Below are 18,530 nucleotides of genomic sequence, written 5' to 3' on the forward strand. Positions count from 1 at the left end.
TTGTTTTTTGGTGGCTTGTCCAAATTTAAGTGAACCTGTTGGACCATGCATTCATGAATTTCTGCTCTTAAGAACAGATACATAAATAACCAACCAAAAGATGAACCTTTATACATTCTTGCAGATCAGTAATATCCTGACTTAACAAGACACAATGTTATGTCTTTACAAAGGGTCTGTACTGTAAGCTGTTGTAGAGAAAATCATATCACAGTGGTGACCTGTGTGTGAGGTCCTGTTTCCATTGTAAACCAAAAAATTTTGTAAGAGAATTAAGTTTGAAGAGAAGTGTTTAGAAGAACAAGGTTGCTATATGATAAGACAGATAATTGCACAGTACAAATACTGCATAATCAATAAATTAGCACTTCACTGTGTTTTCCCATATTTGTTATAAGTTTCTGTTGCAAAAGAGGTTTTTGAGATAGCCTGCCCTCAGTAAATGGGGAAAACAAGTGCAGGGAGACCAGGTAGGCTACAGTACGGTAAATTCTCAATTATCTATCGTCGCACTATCCTGTGCCACTGGCTTGACTCTGTTAAAACAATATCCGGCTAAATTATGCAGTATCCAGCCCCAGAACAGGATGTAACTGGCAGTTCCATGCAGTACCCGGCGTCGGGGTGTATCAGCCGGCTCATAAACGGTACCCAACCGGTGTTGTATATATTACTGTATTGTATCAATACTTTATTGTATTTTATGCTTAATTTTCATCTTTTACTCATGGAAAAGTTTTTAGGATAGAAGGTTGAGATAGATAGTAATGCAATATCTGGCTCGATGCTGAATTTTGAGCCAGTGGGGGGTACTATGCAGTATCCGTCATTTCACATTATTCTGCGTAGGGCTTGGCTGAATTACGCCAGATAATTGAGGGTTTACTGTGGCTAGCTAAACTGGCAAATTAGTATTTAAAGTACTTTATGGTACTAAGAAACCATGAAGAGTGAAAGTATGAGCCAGGCTTTGGCAAACCTTGGTATTGGTTTCCAGGATTTTCTGACCAAACCAAGCTGAGAAAACCACATCCTATAGTCACAACCTAGGTAGCTGCTGTTCTGAGGGACAGATTACAGTGTACTGTAATTAAAAATCCTTCCACACCAATACCCATGCATGAAGTGTTTGATGGGGGTGGGTAGGTGTTATCTGAGCCTCTGGATCAATTGCCCTTTAGAAGGAAGATGCATAAAACAAAGCTTTAATATGTATAGTAGAGCTGCCTACCAATGCATATATGTGGGAGCTAGTCATTACAGTGTACAGTATACTTTCTGTGCTAGCTATCTACCGGTGTCTGTCTGTGGCCTGACGCCCTAATCCCACAAAGGGTGGCTGCAGACAAAATGCCTCCAAGTCGCTCTGTCACCCACCATTTGACTGCCCTCCCCCAACTCACTCCCCCCTCCATCATATACCTCTCAACTCATCCCTCCACCTCATCCTCAGTCTCTCCCTTCCTCCACTTCACCTACATACACCCTCCTAGTCAGTCTTTCATTCTCCATTCTCACCACATGTCCAGACCACCTCATTGTATTTCTCCTAATTTTCTCAATCACATCCACATCCACCCCACAACGTTCTTTCACTTCTTCATTCGTCAACCTGTCCTTCCATGTCACTCCACTAACTCCTCTCAGGTAACTCATTTCCACTGCTGTCACTCTCGACTTTTTCCCCTCTAGCAGGGTCCACACCTCACTTCCATAAGTCAGGGTAGGGTTCACAGTACTGTCATGCAGTGACTTCATAACTTCCATACTTACCTCCCTATTTCTCATCATCGTACACTGTACTGTATAGAAGAACCAAACTTACTGGAGCTGAACATATTTTAGATAGCCATGCCCCTTTACCCTTCTCTGCATGTTATTAAGAATATTATTTATTTATTTATTTTTTTATTTTTTTCCTCGGATTTTCACATTTATAGGTTTCCCTAATTAATTATCTCCCTAAGAGTGATTTCCTGTAGTCCTTTCACTAGTACTATTGCACTTAAGAATTTGGTTATAGCTGTTGCCATATGATTTTATTCATCTGTGAGATAGGTGTGTTAATTGTATGGTAAACCCTGTTCCTTACTGATTGTCACAGATGATTTAACTTAATGAAAAAAAAAAATGTTTCTTCTTTCAGACAAAGACCACAATGTGTATAGGTCCATTCAGGCGGATGTGCCACTGGGGGCCCATGGTAGCCCTGGGTAAGTCAGTCTGTTGTTTATGATACATAGCCTATACCAGTAACATTTAAGATTTTGTCCTTCGTGTTCAACCTGTTTTAGCCTCTTCAGCAACATCTTTCTCAGTTTGGTCTGGCTAATACCAAATTATTTTCAATTTCAAAGTTTTATCCATTATGTTTAACAACTATATTAACCTGTTCGGCAACATCTCTCTCATTTATTCTGGCTAATACCAGATTATTGTATTTTTGTATGCAGGCTGTGTTAGGAGTGTAATGCTGTATGGTAGTGAGACCTGGGCAGTAAAGGAGGAAGATATTCGCAGGCTCAGATGTACAGAAATGACAGTGATTAGGTGGATGTGCAGTGCATCCCTGCGTGCAAGGCCTGTTGGGGGTTGAGTTTACGATGGAAGAGTTGAGAGGTAGCATGGGACTGAAGTATATTGATGTTTTGATGAGGAGAAGTAGATTAAGATGTTTTGGGCGTGTGGAGAGGATGGGGGATAATAATTGGGTGCAAAAGGTGAGAAGTGTTAATATTGGGGGTGGGGTTGTGAGGAGTAGACCGAGAAAAACATGGGAAGAGGTCATTAGGTGTGACCTCAGGATTAAGGGACTGAACAGGGAGGCAGCAATAGATCGTGCAGCATGGAGAGCCGCATGCAAGCATGTTGGAGCCTTCAAAAACAAAAACGAAACAGCTTAGGAGGGGCCCCTCAAACTGGAGTGGTTACCGTTATCTACTGGGTAGGCCTGTATGTAATAAAATAATAAATATTTTATTTCAGTAGCTATATAAATATTGTATGTTTCATTTTATTAAGCTGCCATATAATGCTTATGAGGACTAAAATCCTATCCCTCTTTTCCCTGCCCCTCCTTGCATCAGCAGACCAGTAAGATTATGTGAGCCCCACATTGTTGGGTATATCATAGCTTGTACAACACTGGAGGGGGGGAAGATGGAACTGGGTCTTGGATTGTCCTTCTCATTCTGTAATTCATATCCGCCTCCCACTCTACCCCAAAAAAACAAACAAACAAACAAACAAACAGTTTTGCTTTAACTTCATGCTCTGATGCAGCTTTGATGATACCGTAACATTTTTAATGTATGCACTCTTCTCTTGAAGGGGCTAAGGCATTGTCTCTGTTTAGAGGACTTTGGTTGATGTAGATACCATTCCTGCTTTTTGTGAAACAGAGAACTGATTTAAATTACTAGTGATGTTATTGCTATACAGTACATAATTAAGAAGAGAGCAGCCATTGCACGATTGGTTTCATGTTATGACTGTAATAATATGTCAGTATTATATTTGTCCATTAATGTTTATTCATTATCTTTACAGAATTTGGAGTAAGCAGAATATAATGTAGTTATGTGTCTCACCCTATCTTTAGGTTAAGAAAAGCCATGCTGATGATGATTACTGTGCTTGTTTTGCTATAGCAGATTGTTTGCTTTATCACAACAAATCAGTTTTGGATAACATGGCAGGGATCATCAAGGCTGTGACGCTGGCAACGGTTGTGTGTTTAGGGCAGTGGTGGCCGGCCAAAGATTCCTGGGGAGGTTCCATAATGGCCACGTCCTTCATGAGTTGTGCCGTGCTCACTCTTTACTGCTTCCTCCATGCCATGTGCACAGGCCCTGGTACCTTACCTCCACACTGGCATCCTGTGAGTTGTGTCACATGTAAATTTTTTCTCTGTTGCAATCAGATGTTTGTCGACACTTCCCTGTAAATTGTGTTGATAGATGGTACATGAAATATTTTTTTTATGTTAGCATTATGAAGCACATGCCAAAAGTTTACCACATAAGAAGAGAAGATTCTCTCTGATATTGAGGGAAGAATAACAATATGGAAAGCAGGACACAGTGCTGACAGGATTGTCAGTGAAATTTTGTTTGTGATATTAGAGCAGATTTTTGTTATATGTTATTACAGAAAACTGCCTTTCGAAGTTCCATTGCTGCTTTAAAAGCTAATTTGCCAGTTTCTTAGAGTTTACTGTCGAGTTCCAGTTGTATGAAAAATTTTTTTTATCAAAATGGAACTCGTTCCAGGCTTTCAGAGAAGACTGCCTTAACAGTTGATTCCATCCATATGATGCTATTTTCTCTTTATGCTTGCAGTCACTTGACACTTCAGTTCAACATAGTGGGTCTCCATTAGCATTTTAGTAGTTATGTATTACCGTATTTGTTTGTTTGTTCACATTTCTATTACCAGTATTATTATTAACAACATTATTACTTTATTGTTACCATATTATTGTTATTATCATCATCATCATCATCATCCGTACCTTTTTTCCCACCCTAGGGCAGGGTGAGGAATAGCAACATCATCATCATTATTGTTATTATTATTATTATTATTATTATTATTATTAACTCTGTCAGATATGTTTATGTAAAGCTACAGAATGTGGTGAAAGTTTTTGGCATATCAGATAGAGCCAGGATTCTGGGGGCATGAATGGAAGCGTGGCCCACTGAATTGGGTAGACTTGGGCTGTCTGGATGTTGCTACTCCTCACCCTGCCCCAAGGTGGGAAAGTAGGTCTGGATGATGGTGATGATAATTATTATTATTATTATTATTATTATAATTATTATTAGTAATATTATTGTCAGTATTGTTGTTGTTGTGTTACTTAGTTTTGCTACAGCCAGACAGTGTTTATGGCTTTTTGATGCCTTTTGCAGTGAGGGAGTTGAGGTTTTCACTTAATTGGGAGATATTTTAGCAATAAGTTTGATAGCTGTTTACAAGTATCATCAAATTACTGTATTACTTTAATTAATAGTATATTGGTTTTAGTACTGAGTGTGTGTACTCTGGCCATAGGAAAAGGAAGAAGACACACAGTACTTGCAGTTTTGTGGCACCTGTGAGGGTTACAAGGCTCCACGCACACACCACTGCCGCAAGTGTAAGTAATAAGTGATAATGTGGCTATGTCAGGAATGTTTGACAACAAAATTTGGCACTTACAGTGCATCCAGTACAAAGGTTAACAGAATAGGCATCACCATTTTATTCTTTGACAGGTTTTTACATAAGCTAAAACTTTTTGGCATTCCTCCAGTTTGTTTTCTGTAATTTTCTGAGTACATTCGTGGTGGTAAACAATTGTTTAGGTTGACTTTATTCCTCCTTATCCTTTTCCTTATGCCTCACTGACGTTTGTTTTTCCTCAGGTGTAGTGGTAGGTGGGGGTGCTTACCATCCACTCACTCGATGTAGTGCTGCTTCCAGGTGTCTGCCCTTTCCTCTCATCCTTTCTTTTTTCCTTCCTTCCTATTCTGTCTTTCTTTCCTTCATTCTTTTCTCTTCCTTCTGCCTATGGGTGACTCTACAATGAGTGACAAGTCAAATGATTTCATGTACACCAGGAATTCCATTTACTACTCTGGGTGGTAACCATGTAACCATATTATGGTGCCTTGTGATTTAGTGAGTAATTAAGGCACTTCAGTTGGATTGAGCTTGTGCAGGGTTATATGCAAGGGGTGGTTGGGGTTTATTGGCCACGTAATGGCACTCGGATGAGTGAGGCTGGTCACTTTCATATTAAAGTCAGGATCATCTTGCCTAGCCCCGGGCTTCTATACTCCTCATGGGGCACCACAGGATTGGATGATGATGATGATGATGAAACTTTTTGGCAGAATCTATCACAAAGACACAAGAACTGTGTGGCATTGATAAACTAATTGATAAATCGTTGTTTGTGCACTGCAGATTGAAAATTAAGGCTTGCCAGTGGTAGATGAGTGTTAGGTACTGTGCTGTATCAAGGAGAGTGAAGGAGTAATTAACACTGGTAACTGTTAAATTGAATGATGTGAATGAGCTTTTGAAATGAGTTACTGTGCACTCATGTGGTAATGAGTATGATCAGACTGCATCAGGTTAGGTTCCTAAGAATGTTTAGTTTTTTAAAGAGAATAATAGTACTGTACTAGAAAGTGATGTCTTATTGGGTATCATACATAAGAACAGAAAGAGGATGATGAAGGAAAGGAATAAAATGAGAAGCCTGTATGAGTTAAGTATTCAGTGATGTGGCAATCATGATCTGTTGTAGGGCTTCCCCCGTGGATTTGAGGTTTTGTAGTACAGTACCATATATTGATTTTTCATGATCCTAACGGTGGCACATATCATGATATTACTTCTTAGCTCTGAATTATTCCGTTCCTCCAATCAGGTGGAAGCTGTGTGATGAAGATGGACCACCATTGCCCATGGATCAACAACTGTGTAGGCCACCGTAACCATGCCTCCTTCGCCTTCTTTCTCCTGTTTGCTGTATTGGGATGTGCTCAAGCCACTGTTGTTCTCAGTCTTTCCATCTATCATGCCATACACAGGGTAACTTGAGTGGTGTTTTTCTGTTACTATTGTGCTGGTGTGATATATACTGTTTAATTTACGTATCTCTGTCTTGACCAGTTGCTTGAACCAAGTTATCATAATTTAATAAATAACTTATGGTACTGCAGGGAATGATGTAGAAGTAACGAAATAGAAAGATAATACTGTATAAGTGAAAGCCAAGGTGGCTTTGAAAACAGGAAAATTATATATATATTTAAGTTGGATAATGCACTAATGGATGACAGTATGAAATTTTGTGTATGCAGTGCATTGCAATGAGAATAGAATAGTCATGAAAAAGATAAAAATTGAGATAAGTGCACATGAAATTTTTCACATTGAGACTGATTATGGAGTGGTATAATTAGAGTGTATTTTATAAGTGTGGAGAAAGAGGTGAAACATTGTGCGTGTTAAGAAGTGAAGTGTTGTGAAATGTTATTAAATCCAAAAGGCTGCACTGTACTTCATCATTTCATCAGAGAGCATAGCCTAATAAGGCCATACAGTATTTTGATTGAATTTAGTGTTAGATTAGTTAATATCAACAGTTGTTTTCCATGCAGTAATCACTTTGGAAAGTTGTCATGTGTGGGTAAGTTTATGTATAATTAATTGATGAATTTATTTGAGTAGCTCCTCACCCCACCCTTAACTGGGAAAACAAGGTCAGGAGGTGGAGGAGGAGGAGGTTCTTAGTTGCTAGCTATTGTTACACTACACAAGCTAGTTGGTTGAACTTTGATAAATGAGATTATGCAACGTTTGGATTTTAGAGTGTGACGATCTTATACAATACCAAATCATTAGTAGGTGAAGTTTTTATTATGGGTAAGCTGTCCAAACAAAAACTATCATGTAAGAAAAAATACCATAAGAGAGAGTTGTGGTCATAGATTTTGTGTGAAGTATTCATAAAATTATAAAATTTCTAAAACTCCTCATCCTTACTGTGTTGTGCTGTATCAGTGTGTCGTTACTTATATTATTCCATTTCAGTTTTGGCATTCTACCTTGTTTGAGTGATTTCTGATATATCAGTTTGGTATACTGTATTAACTGTATGATAACGTATGGTATGAATATGCCTGCAGAATATAACTTCCAGATGATTTTGTTTAACTTTGGAGACAAGGTTGAAAACAGTCTCCATTATCTCTACATTCTGATTACACTCCCAAAGCTGAATAAAATCATCTGGAGGCAGCTAGAATAAAAGTATATCATTATAGTGAAGGAGTTAATAATATCATCTCCCATATCATGTGCAGTCATTGTTGTTGTCGTCACTTGTCATTATCATGATGGTCATCATTATCATTGTCATCCACAATGCCATAGTCCCTGCTGGCAACTCCATGATAGTGAATGGTTATGACAGAGCCACATGCAGGCTCCTTTCTCCTCACAAATCATCTCTTATGCTGAAACACTTCTCACTCTCACCACTACACTACTTTAGAAACACTTCTCACTCTCACCACTACACTAGAAACACTTCTCACTCTCACAACTACACTACTTTACTACTTTTCAGACTTGGTACATGTACTACGGGCGTGGTACAGAGCCAGTGGTGTACCTGAGTGTATGGGGACTGGTGGTGTGTATGTTTGTGCTCGGCCTTGCCATTGGGGTGGTTCTAGCTGTTGGTATGCTACTCTACTTCCAGGTCAGTACTTTCGTGTTTATTCTCACCTTTTAATTTTGTGCTGTTGTGCCATGTTCAGCCTGACAGTTCCTGACATTTTTATGCAGCTTAGAGAAGATCTGTTTTAATGAAAATATAGGAAAGTTATACCAAATCTTAGATTTTTCATTCTAATATCCTATTTGTTCTTTATTGTCATTCCAACTGTTAACTGTCTTTTCAGATCTCATCCTGTTCTGTCTTATTTTTTTTCATTATGCAGTCCTTCATTTTCATATCGTATTTATTTTAACATGTTTCCATTTTCGTTGTTGTTTTGTCTGTGTACTGTACAATATGTGCATTTTTGGCATTCAGCCGTTCCTTGCTTGTACTGTAATATATTTATCTTTGTCTCCTTCCTTTGTGTACTCACCTTTTTAACATCTCACCCCTTCCCTTCTAATATTCCCCCCCCCCCCCCTTTCCCCACTCACAAGTGCCTGTTCTTGCAGCTGCGAGGGATCCTGCGCAACAGGACAGGTATAGAGGATTGGATATTGGAAAAAGCCATCCATCGTCGCACAGCTGAGGATCAGCCTTTTATATATCCATATAACCTTGGCCGCTGGAATAACTTAACTCAGGTGACTAAATTTAAGATAAACTGAAGAGAGAAATGTTCTTAGTACATTGTGATTATTTATAATACAGTAGATTCTTGATTTATAAGTATCAGCTGTGAGGAGTGTACAGTACTTAGATGGTATGGTCATGATGAATGAGAATGGAAGAGAATGAGATGGTGGAATGGGTATATCTGAGTGACTGGAAAATGATAAACATGAAAAGTCATGAAAGAGGTATTGTAGTTGAATATGGTCAGTGTGAGTTTGAGAATACAGGATGTGGAAGTGGAGGAAGCAAAGCCATTGATGAAGGACAGAAACAGGTGAATGGATGGGGATGCATGTGATACTTTTTTTTTTTTTTTTTTTTTTAACGTACTCTGTTCCACAAGTACAGTATTTGTGAAGCAAATCAAGAAAAAGTGTCTAGATAGTTCCCTGTAAGGTTTAGCTAAGATTTTGAAAGCTTGAATGATGTTTGAATGATTGTGTGGCCTGTTTAGCAGGAAATTGTGATAATAGTTTTCTTTTGTCCTTTCTCTTTCCTGTTTCTGCATACTACATACTCCATGGGTAGTATGATGATTAGGACGATGATGATTGATATAGTTCATTGTGTTTCAGGTGCTGAACATTTGGTGTGAGCCCTTGGGTGATGGGATAGTGTGGCCAGTGCGAGAAGGGTGCAACCAGTACACACTAACTGTATGTAAAGCAAGGTTCCTTCCTGTTACATACTCAGCTTTATACAGTTTCATAATATGTTAACCATTTTGCTGCAGTAATGTACTTTTTAGTTTGTTCATACTGCAGTGCCACCAGACATTATAATAAGTCTAGATCTTTCCATAGTAACAGAAGAATTCATGGAGGTTGTATCTAACTTTTTCATTTTGAAAAGTATGAATGCTGTGCTTAACTCTCCCAGGTCGAAAAGTCTCCTGAGTTTAATAAAATTGACTGAAGGTAACAAGAACAAAATAAAGGATACATTTTTGGGGCGGAAGGGATAAGATTCAACTACCTGTCTCCCAGTTTGGCTGTCACTAGCAGTTACATTGTAAGCTGTTTCTTCAACCATATACTGTAGCTTTGAATACTTTTAGTTTAAATTTTATTCTCTCATTTTGACTGTCAGTAGCAGTTAGATTTTAAGTTGATTCATTAACCCATTTGCTTTGAGAACACCTTATATGATATTTGATTGTGTTGAGGTGTGAGCAGTCACCATCCACTCACTTGGTGTACCGGTACCTCTTTTCCTTCTGTTTTCCTTCCTTCCTCTTCTTCCTTCTGTCTGTGGGTGACTCTACACTGAGTGACAAGCCAGATGGTTTCCTGTATGCCAGAAGACCTTTTACTATACTGGGTGGTAACCATCTAACCAGACTAGGACACCTGGTGGTTTATTGGGTAATTATGGTGCTCCAACTGGATTGAGCCTGTGTAGGTTTATATCCAAGGGGTGATTGAGGTCAGTTGCTCACATAATGCTACCCAGGGATGAGTGGGGCTGGTCACTCTCATCTTAAATGTCAGGACCATCTTGCCTAGCCCTGGGCATATACATTCCTCATGGGGCAGCACAGGATTACATGATGGTGATGATGATGGTGATGTTTTTTCCTCTGGCCTTCTAGACTCCTCATGTATTGAGGAGTGTGCCTGCCACAAGCATATGAAGCTTTTTAGCATAAATCAACAGTATATCTTAAACTGGATTTTGTTCATCATCAGTCACTACGTTCAGTCAACTGTATATGCAGCAGATAGTGCTGTGTGACTGCACAACTGCTAACTCTGCTAAATTTCAGCTGTTTTATATGCTGTAGTAAGTACTACATGTAAAATGGATGGCATGGAATGGCTTGTATCTTTTTTGGCAACTGATTACTAACTGTTTGTCTTCAGCATTGCAAAAATGAATTAGCCACTACATTTTTACTTAGATTGTGTAGGGTAATTTAAAACAATGTTCATGGCAGTACTGTGTTTGCCAAAATTGGGTAAGTTCAGAGCATAGCTAAACATTATATTCAGGTGTCCTGTAGTCTGCTATTACTTCATGTTCCCCTGAATATCTTGTAGTTTTCATATTATCCAATTAATTTTAATAAGTTTATTAATTTTATTTATAAAATACAAGTGTCATTGCAAAGCAAAGTTATTGTCTTACCTCAATGGTGCTAGTATTTTTGCATGTTACTTTTGAGTATCAGACTGCTCAGTTTCAGAATTAAGTAAGTGGTAGGTATTTCTACTTCTTTAGTTAACAGAGACTGTTGATATTGACAAGAGGTGCAGGGTAGATATTCTTGTGTGTACTGCAGTAGTTGATCAGTTCTTAAGTGTGTATTTATGTGATTAAAAGATCAGATTAATTAAGATATATATTACCTTCTCAGGTTCATTTTGGTTCTACTTGTAATGTGTTAGTGATTACCAGTAGTTGTACCATGCGTTTAGCCCTTTGAAACCAGTTACATTTTTTTTTTTTTTTCCCAATGAGTTTATTCATCTTAGGAAAGGTTCCTTATGCTGAAAAATTTAATGACTATCATATCTAATCTCACCAGTTCAACAGATTTCTTGTAGGCAAATAAAATTGCTTAAAAACAGCAAAATAAGTATTACTACATATTGCTAAATGGAAAGAGTTAGTTTTCCCTTTTGAGACACCCTTGTCTTGCAGGTGGAGCAATTGTCCCAGAAGGCTGAAAAGCGAGAACGAATGCGAGAGTACCAAATAGTGGAAGGGTACTCTGGGTGGTGGTTCCCGTGCACCAAAGGCCTGGGAGTTTGTTGCCATCCACCCTGCACTGATGAGCAGCGCATACCACTCAAGCCAGGAGACATAGTGGCTGTCACTCGTTGGAAAAAGTATATCGTCAGCATTGTTATTGTTGGTGTTGTGGTGGTGGCATCAGGCTTTTCTGGATGTGGATTTGGAGGAATGCAGGCTAAAGTTGCCCATCTCTTGCGGTCCACCAGCCTCCTTTGGGGAATAGGGAGGGAGTTAATGGGGATTTGTAAAATCGAGCCATCATTTTTATTAGAAGGGTGTGTGCTTAGCTGGTATGCTCGTGCTCAGAGAATGGATGTAGGTAGGGTAGCAAAAGAGGTATAGGGGAGTGAGTTGGAAAGTGGGCAATGGAATGGTAGTTGAAGAAGAAAGTGGATGTACTGATTTACCTTTTATTTATTTATTTTTTCAAGGGCACCTAATTCAATTTGAGTGCCTACTGCAAATTTATGAGCACTGTTCCCAGGCTGAGGAGTCTGAAGATGCTGTGTTCTTACTGCTACAAAAGATTTACTTGGATTAGGAGAAGCCCCACAGGCTGAAGGCTTGAAACATATCCTCAAATCAGTGAGTTTTTAAGAATTGCATAGTTGGTATGGGAAATAGACTGTAACACATGGTAAGCTCTTGAAAACATGATAAGTAACTCAATCAATTCTCTTTCAGTGGAGACACTTGTTGAGTATACAGTAGGTTAACTAATTTTCCAAGATAAAGTCACACTTGTTACAATTTTTTTGCTCTTAAGTCAGTTACTGTTATTGTTGAATTGTAGACCAGTAAAACATGCGTACAATCTATTTTACTTAGGAAGTTGTTGATGAAGATTCCTATATGCCTTTGGTGCAGCAGATGAATACAGGTACAAACAAATACACTAGGTGAAAATACATTGTTTTTATGTGTATGATTTCAAGTGCATTTTATGTAGAAGTGTTAATATTAACATGTCAAGTACCACCTTGCTTCAGAAGAGCTAAGGCGTGGCAGTATAGGTAGAAAACTTGACTTCCTCAGTAGTGTGCTTTGGCTGTGGAGAAAGCTGTACTGACATCTAGGATTTAGGCTTGAAGAAATAACAAGTAGGCCAAAGGTACAAAGGTAAGGTAGGTAGTATTTGCAGCAAAATTTATTCATGTGTGTTTCTCTTGCTACTTTGCATATGTACAGTCTTCATTTTTATTCATTTACTTTTATTATTTTTTTACATAGATATTTTTCTGTTAAGTCCACAGTAGTATAAGAAAAATTTCCTATTAATATTGCATTGGTATCTGTGAAGCTGCTTTGTCAGTTCCCTGAATGTACAGTACTAGCTGTGTGAAAAAAAATGTGGTATTTGGACCACATCACCAGTATGTAATGAGACTTACACTCCTTGATAATCTAAGTAATGTTACCACTTCTCCTAGGTATTGGTTATATGGGGAACGGATCAGCCAAGCACATTCTACTGCCTCTTCTTCCACCCGACACCGAGGTTGGTTTCCACGCCGTTGTGCCGTCCAGATTGTATGTGGCACTGAAAGTGATCCTGAGACTACCAGTGATACCAAGCCCAGGAAGAAGGACAACAAAAAAGAGCGGTGATAGCATAAGGATACACTACCAAGTTTGAAAGAAGAAGAGGAGAGTGAGTGAAGTAATGTGATAGCCTGTAGGTGGAAACATAAGGAGGTATTACCTATTTTAGATGAGGAAGCTAAGAGTGAATGAAGTAATGTGGTAGCCTGTAGGAAGAGGTAGAAAAAAAGCTTGAGGGTATATAAGAGTACTGGATGAGTAAATGCGCTGATATAAGTAGAGATAGATGATATAACAAAACATAGAGTGTGGAAGAGATATGCCTTTAAATAATAGTTATGCTGCATGCACTTCCCCTTGGAAGAGCTAAGGCATTCCTCCTGTTGAGAGGACATAGTTTGGTGCATGTAACCCTTTGCAGATGGAAGCCCCTTTTGACACCTACTATTGGTCCTGGAGCAATGTCAAATGTTTACTTTCGGGGCCCTTATTCCTATAAACTTTTGAGGCTTTCTAGCACAGCTTCCTTAACAGTTTATTTCTGCATGTGGCATGATATTCTCTTTGTGAAATTGATGCATACTGGTACTCTGTCAATACAATTTTTAAAACTGTGAATACCATATGGTACATGCAAATATTAAAATATAAGTGAAATGTATTGCAGTGAAAGATGAGCTACACAGTCTCCTAACCGACAAGAGTACCACATGGGCTGTGGTCAGCAGTGCTTTTCAACTCACAAGATGGTGACCTGTAGGGTGGAGCCAAGAACTTTGAGCTATTGATTGATGAGTGAATGAGTGTATGGCTCATTTTATTGGGCACTGTGATGATAATCCTTCTACTTTTATGACTCCTTTCTCCTGTATTTATAGATCCTACCTAAATCATTTATTAGTGGAAATTAGAGTTAAGATGACATAAAAGGTATTTAGAAAAAAATATGTAGGTATTGAGTGTGTTAAATGTAGTGAGGGAAGTAGAAGGGTATAGTAAATGTAACATGCCAAATGGGGAAAAGAAAGAGCATTAGTCAGGGAGTTGGGATGTTAACTGGATGAACGTTTGTAGAGGGGAAAAAATTGATTAGAAAGCATTGGAGACAATAATATAGTCAGGATAACAAAACCGCTTGAAAGTTTGAAATGGGAGAGTAACAGTAGAGTAGCTGAGATAAAAGAAGAATAAAAATGAATGTGTATGGAGTTGAAATGGAAAGGGAAGAGTTAAAGAATGGCTGCTTAAGAGGATTTTTGCTATATGAAAAAGATGGTAGAGTTGCAAGGCTTCAGTGTTGGAGAGGTGAGAGATGTAGCGGAAGGGGAATGTAGAAGTTGAACAGTTAGCAAGGTTGGAGGTGAGAAGTTGTGTGTGTAATTGAAAGTAAAGATAAGTTAGAAGAAACGTTGACATTAGTTTTATTTCTAGATTAGTATTGCTGTGTGATGTGCAGGTTATGAATTTCTACAAGAATGGGAATGGAATTATATTGATGAAGGTTTTATTGTTAGTGTAGCTTGTCCTACTGACTGCTTAAAAAAAACAGAACTGACTGATGTAGACATACCGGTACCCGGTAATTATAAATGAGCATCAGATGCATTTTGTAGAATTATTTATTTATGATTCATAAATACTGTATCAGAATACTGTATTGTATATATTAATACAGTAGTTGAACATTGCTGTGGTAAGGGTTTGGTGATTACTATGCATGGTATGAGCATAATGAAAAAAACATTTTGCATAAGTACCATATCTCTGTGTTGTGCCCATTTATGCCACATTTTTATTACCTAGAAATGTTAGCTCAGGTGCTAGTCCATAATTTAAGTGGTGATTGACGATTGTGGCCAGCTAGTTTGTAGTTTTCACTCTCTTCAGAACAACCAAAGTGACTGTAGCCTGTTCAATATACTTTGTCTCCAGTGTCTGATGCTTGCCCACTTAGATAAGACAACATTGGTATTTGGTGTGGGAAACTGGGAAGTGCTTTTTGTAAAACCGGAACTCCTTCATTCCAGTTGGTCCTTCTGCATCTTGATCAACTGGTCCGGTGATTGGGGGAAATGAATCATAGGGAAGGGATTCGTGTTAATTCCAATTTCATCAACTAGAGACATCCTTATTGTGTTCCATATAATTATCTGGGCAGAATAAAACAAACAGGCATCTTAGTGCTGAAGATGTTAAAAGTAGACAAGTAGAGTCATATTCCTCTTCCCCTGCAGGCTGAGTTCGTGCCTACAGTCCACTAATGTGAAACTGACCATGGACCATCTTATCATATCCAATGCTTAGGCAGTAACTTTGGGGATACGGAACAGGTAAATGATAAACCATTTCATGATTTCAGTCAGAGGAGTCTCATTGAACCTGGATAGTCATCAATTATTAGCCAGAATGTAGTGAAAAAATAGTAACCTTATTTCCCTCAGTTCAAAGGGAATAATATTGAAATGGTAACCAGATTTAAATGAAAAACTAATTAATTTAGAATAGTAAAGAATACTTATTGTCAAGTATTGTTGCCTGGAGTGAGCAAACATTATGAGTAAATACTTAGTAGTTTGACTGGTCCATCTGTTTTCTCTCTACTTACTGTAGTTCTAAGTAACTTGAAAGGTTAACTAGGTTGGGTTTTATTGGCTGTTTCATTAAAGTTGAGTGTGTGAAGGTGTAGGCAAACCTCTTGTTTATGATGCTTAATTTTAGGACACCTGTTAGAACAGAAAATGGTTAGACCACTTTCCACTGAACATAGTGCTAGCAGTAATGAGGTAAAAAATTTAACTTACCATTATGTGTTTCGGTGATTGACATACTGTTAGTTGTTTCAATGATGATATCAAAAGTTATGCGTTCAGCGATGATGTCAAAAATTGGTGGTTTGTCTTCCCTAGTTTTGACTTATCTTTAATGATATGGCCCAATTTCATTATTGCATTGGCAGAAAGCTGAGATCATGGCCAAATATTGTGATTTAGAAACAAGATACAGATAGTCCTCATTGAAAGTTACTCTTTATTCACCATGAAGTTGTTTGATGTCAGAAATCTCTAATATATGTTTTTAACCTCAGCTAGTTAAAAAAAAAAAAAAAAAAAAGTTTAACTTAACTACTTGTCAGAATGTCTTTTATGACACTTGTACAGTCACTGGGCAATTTTGTTCAGCTTAGGAGTGACATTCGAGTTGGGAAAGGTTATTCTTTATATAAATAGCTTATTCTAAACCCTTTCACTACAAGAGATCCTTCCTAAGTTGTATAATTATCTTTTGGTAGCCTAATTAAACTGAAAAATATAACATTGTAGTGAAAGTATTTTGGATGCACACTAGGTAGACTTTAAGTGAGGACTGGCTGTATGTGAAGTGCTGTGCCTGGCCATGTTTTGTATCACACACACTGCCGTACATACCCAAGTCCACATGTAAACCATATATCTGACATTATGATCAACTCAGATGCCAGTGTGGAATTCAGTGTAAGGGGAGTATTATTGAAATTTATTAGTGTTGTAAAGCTGCAATTTCATCATCATCATCATCATCATCATCATCATCATCATCATCATCCGGACCTTTCCCATCCTGGGGCAGGGCGAGGAGTATTAACGTCCAGACAGCCCCATTGTGCACAATTCAATGGGCCATGCATCCATTCACCCATCATTCAAGCCCCCGGAATCCTGGCTCTATCAGATGTGCCAAAAACATTCACCACATTCTGTTGCTTCACACAAATGCATCCAATAGAGTCAATCCAGACACTGTCCTGTTAAAAGGGGTGCCAAATTCCTGATCATGCACTTCTCACAACTTTCATCCGGCCAGCTCGATCTCTTGTCGGTCCCCTAGCCTCACCGACTTCCATACCTCTCTCATAAAAATTTAACCATTATAAACCTTTCACTATGAGATACCATGAATAAGATTTATCAGCAGTAGCAAGAATAAGATTTAAAAGTTCTCAGTTTGTACAAGGAATTAACTGCCTCATCAGTGATGAATTTCCTCCTCTGTTCTTACAGACAGGCAGTTTTGTTCCTTGTAGGAAGATGAAGGATTAATAACCTTTCATCTCTTATTTTTACCACCACCAGACTAGTAAAGGTGATAGCCCCTACAGTTCGATGATCTTTTACATGTTAGTCCATGTACAGTAGCTCTAGGTGATTTAATTCAGCTTAGGATAGACTTTTCAAACTGGAGAGGTTTTATATATAATGTGTATATATATATATATATATATATATATATATATATATATATATATATCTGTATATATGTAGCTTTCATTAATCCCTTCACTACTAGAGATCATTCATGAATTGAGTGAAAACCATCCGGCAGTTGTAAGAATAAAATTGACTATGTCATCAGATTCAAGGGGCTAATAGAGATTATGTCTAATCACTTCAGTATCAGGGAGCTTCCTTTAACTGAGAGTTATTTTCTGAAGTAGCAAGAAATCTTTGCCAGTAACCCCTTTGTTTAAATATATAGTTATTTGTATATAATTATACTGGATTGATATTCAGGGACTGGATTCTAATGGAATCTCTCATTCTTCATATTATTCCTGATTGTAACAAGATTGAATAAATTTGCATTGTACTCAGGAGGTTAGTATAGCAAATGAGCTGATCACAGTGTTAGATACCTGTATGTATATATAGTTTTTGTCCAGGGAAGTGTCGTTGATTACCAGTGTTGTTTACCTGAAATGCCCAGTAGTATAGTGGTAGAATACACCTGTTTGGTTACTAGAGAGGGATGCCTTCACATGTTGGCACCAATATAACTAGGCAGCTTGACTGCCCATTTATTCAGATGTCCCTCACATCCTTTCGTTGCCCTGAAAGGAGGTAGATGAACTGTAGAAGAGCAGATTTAGCCTGCAGTCCACTGGTTTTATGTTCAGATGAGGCAAGAACCACAATAAAACATATACCAGCTGGTTCTAATCTCCCAGGGTTGATCCCCCCCCCCCTTAACCCCTTCAGTCCAATGATGTATTTTTAATTCCAATCATGCTTCCACCAGACGGTCTTATTCAAGTTCGGGAGACTTTTCAAACTGACCGAGATAGGTGTAACCTTCATTAAACTCTTCAGTACAAAAGGTGTTTCCTTCGTTGAATAATGTTGTTTGAAAGTAGGAGGAAAAAAATATGGACATCATCAGACTGAAGGTATTAAATATTTAGGACTACAGCAGTCTAGCCTCAGGACCCTATGCCTCAAAAGGGGTAATATGAGACTGGTTGTTACTGTCTACCCAAGATACTGGATTAGCAGAAGAACAATCATGGAACATAGTTTTTTCACGTAAAATTTTATGT

At 38.2% G+C, this 18,530-nt stretch overlaps 1 protein-coding gene across 1 annotated transcript; it reads left to right on the plus strand.

Annotated features, from left to right (window-relative positions):
- Positions 1 to 2,150: 2,150 nt before the first annotated feature.
- On the plus strand, positions 2,151 to 13,359 carry LOC145393757 (palmitoyltransferase ZDHHC6). Its single transcript, XM_080267804.1, has 9 exons — positions 2,151 to 2,213; positions 3,699 to 3,880; positions 5,059 to 5,143; positions 6,425 to 6,588; positions 8,132 to 8,266; positions 8,740 to 8,871; positions 9,478 to 9,558; positions 11,546 to 11,733; positions 13,069 to 13,359. The coding sequence occupies exons 1-9, from the start codon at positions 2,159 to 2,161 to the stop codon at positions 13,244 to 13,246; spliced, it is 1,200 nt and encodes a 399-aa protein (XP_080123930.1). The 5' UTR covers positions 2,151 to 2,158; the 3' UTR covers positions 13,247 to 13,359.
- The last annotated feature ends 5,171 nt before the right edge of the window (positions 13,360 to 18,530 follow it).

The sequence above is a fragment of the Coenobita brevimanus genome, chromosome 25 (assembly GCF_032717465.1).
Source record: "Coenobita brevimanus isolate Jiangsu-jjx chromosome 25, ASM3271746v2, whole genome shotgun sequence".
NCBI classification, from domain to species: Eukaryota; Metazoa; Arthropoda; class Malacostraca; order Decapoda; family Coenobitidae; genus Coenobita; species Coenobita brevimanus.

Coding starts and splice junctions, on each gene's coding strand:
- LOC145393757 (XM_080267804.1), top strand. CDS start 2,159: ATGTGTATAGGTCCATTCAGGCGGATGTGCCACTGGGGGCCCATGGTA. Junction 3,881..5,058: donor TACCTCCACACTGGCATCCT/GTGAGTTGTGTC, acceptor CTCTGGCCATAG/GAAAAGGAAGAAGACACACA. Junction 5,144..6,424: donor CACACACCACTGCCGCAAGT/GTAAGTAATAAG, acceptor TCCTCCAATCAG/GTGGAAGCTGTGTGATGAAG.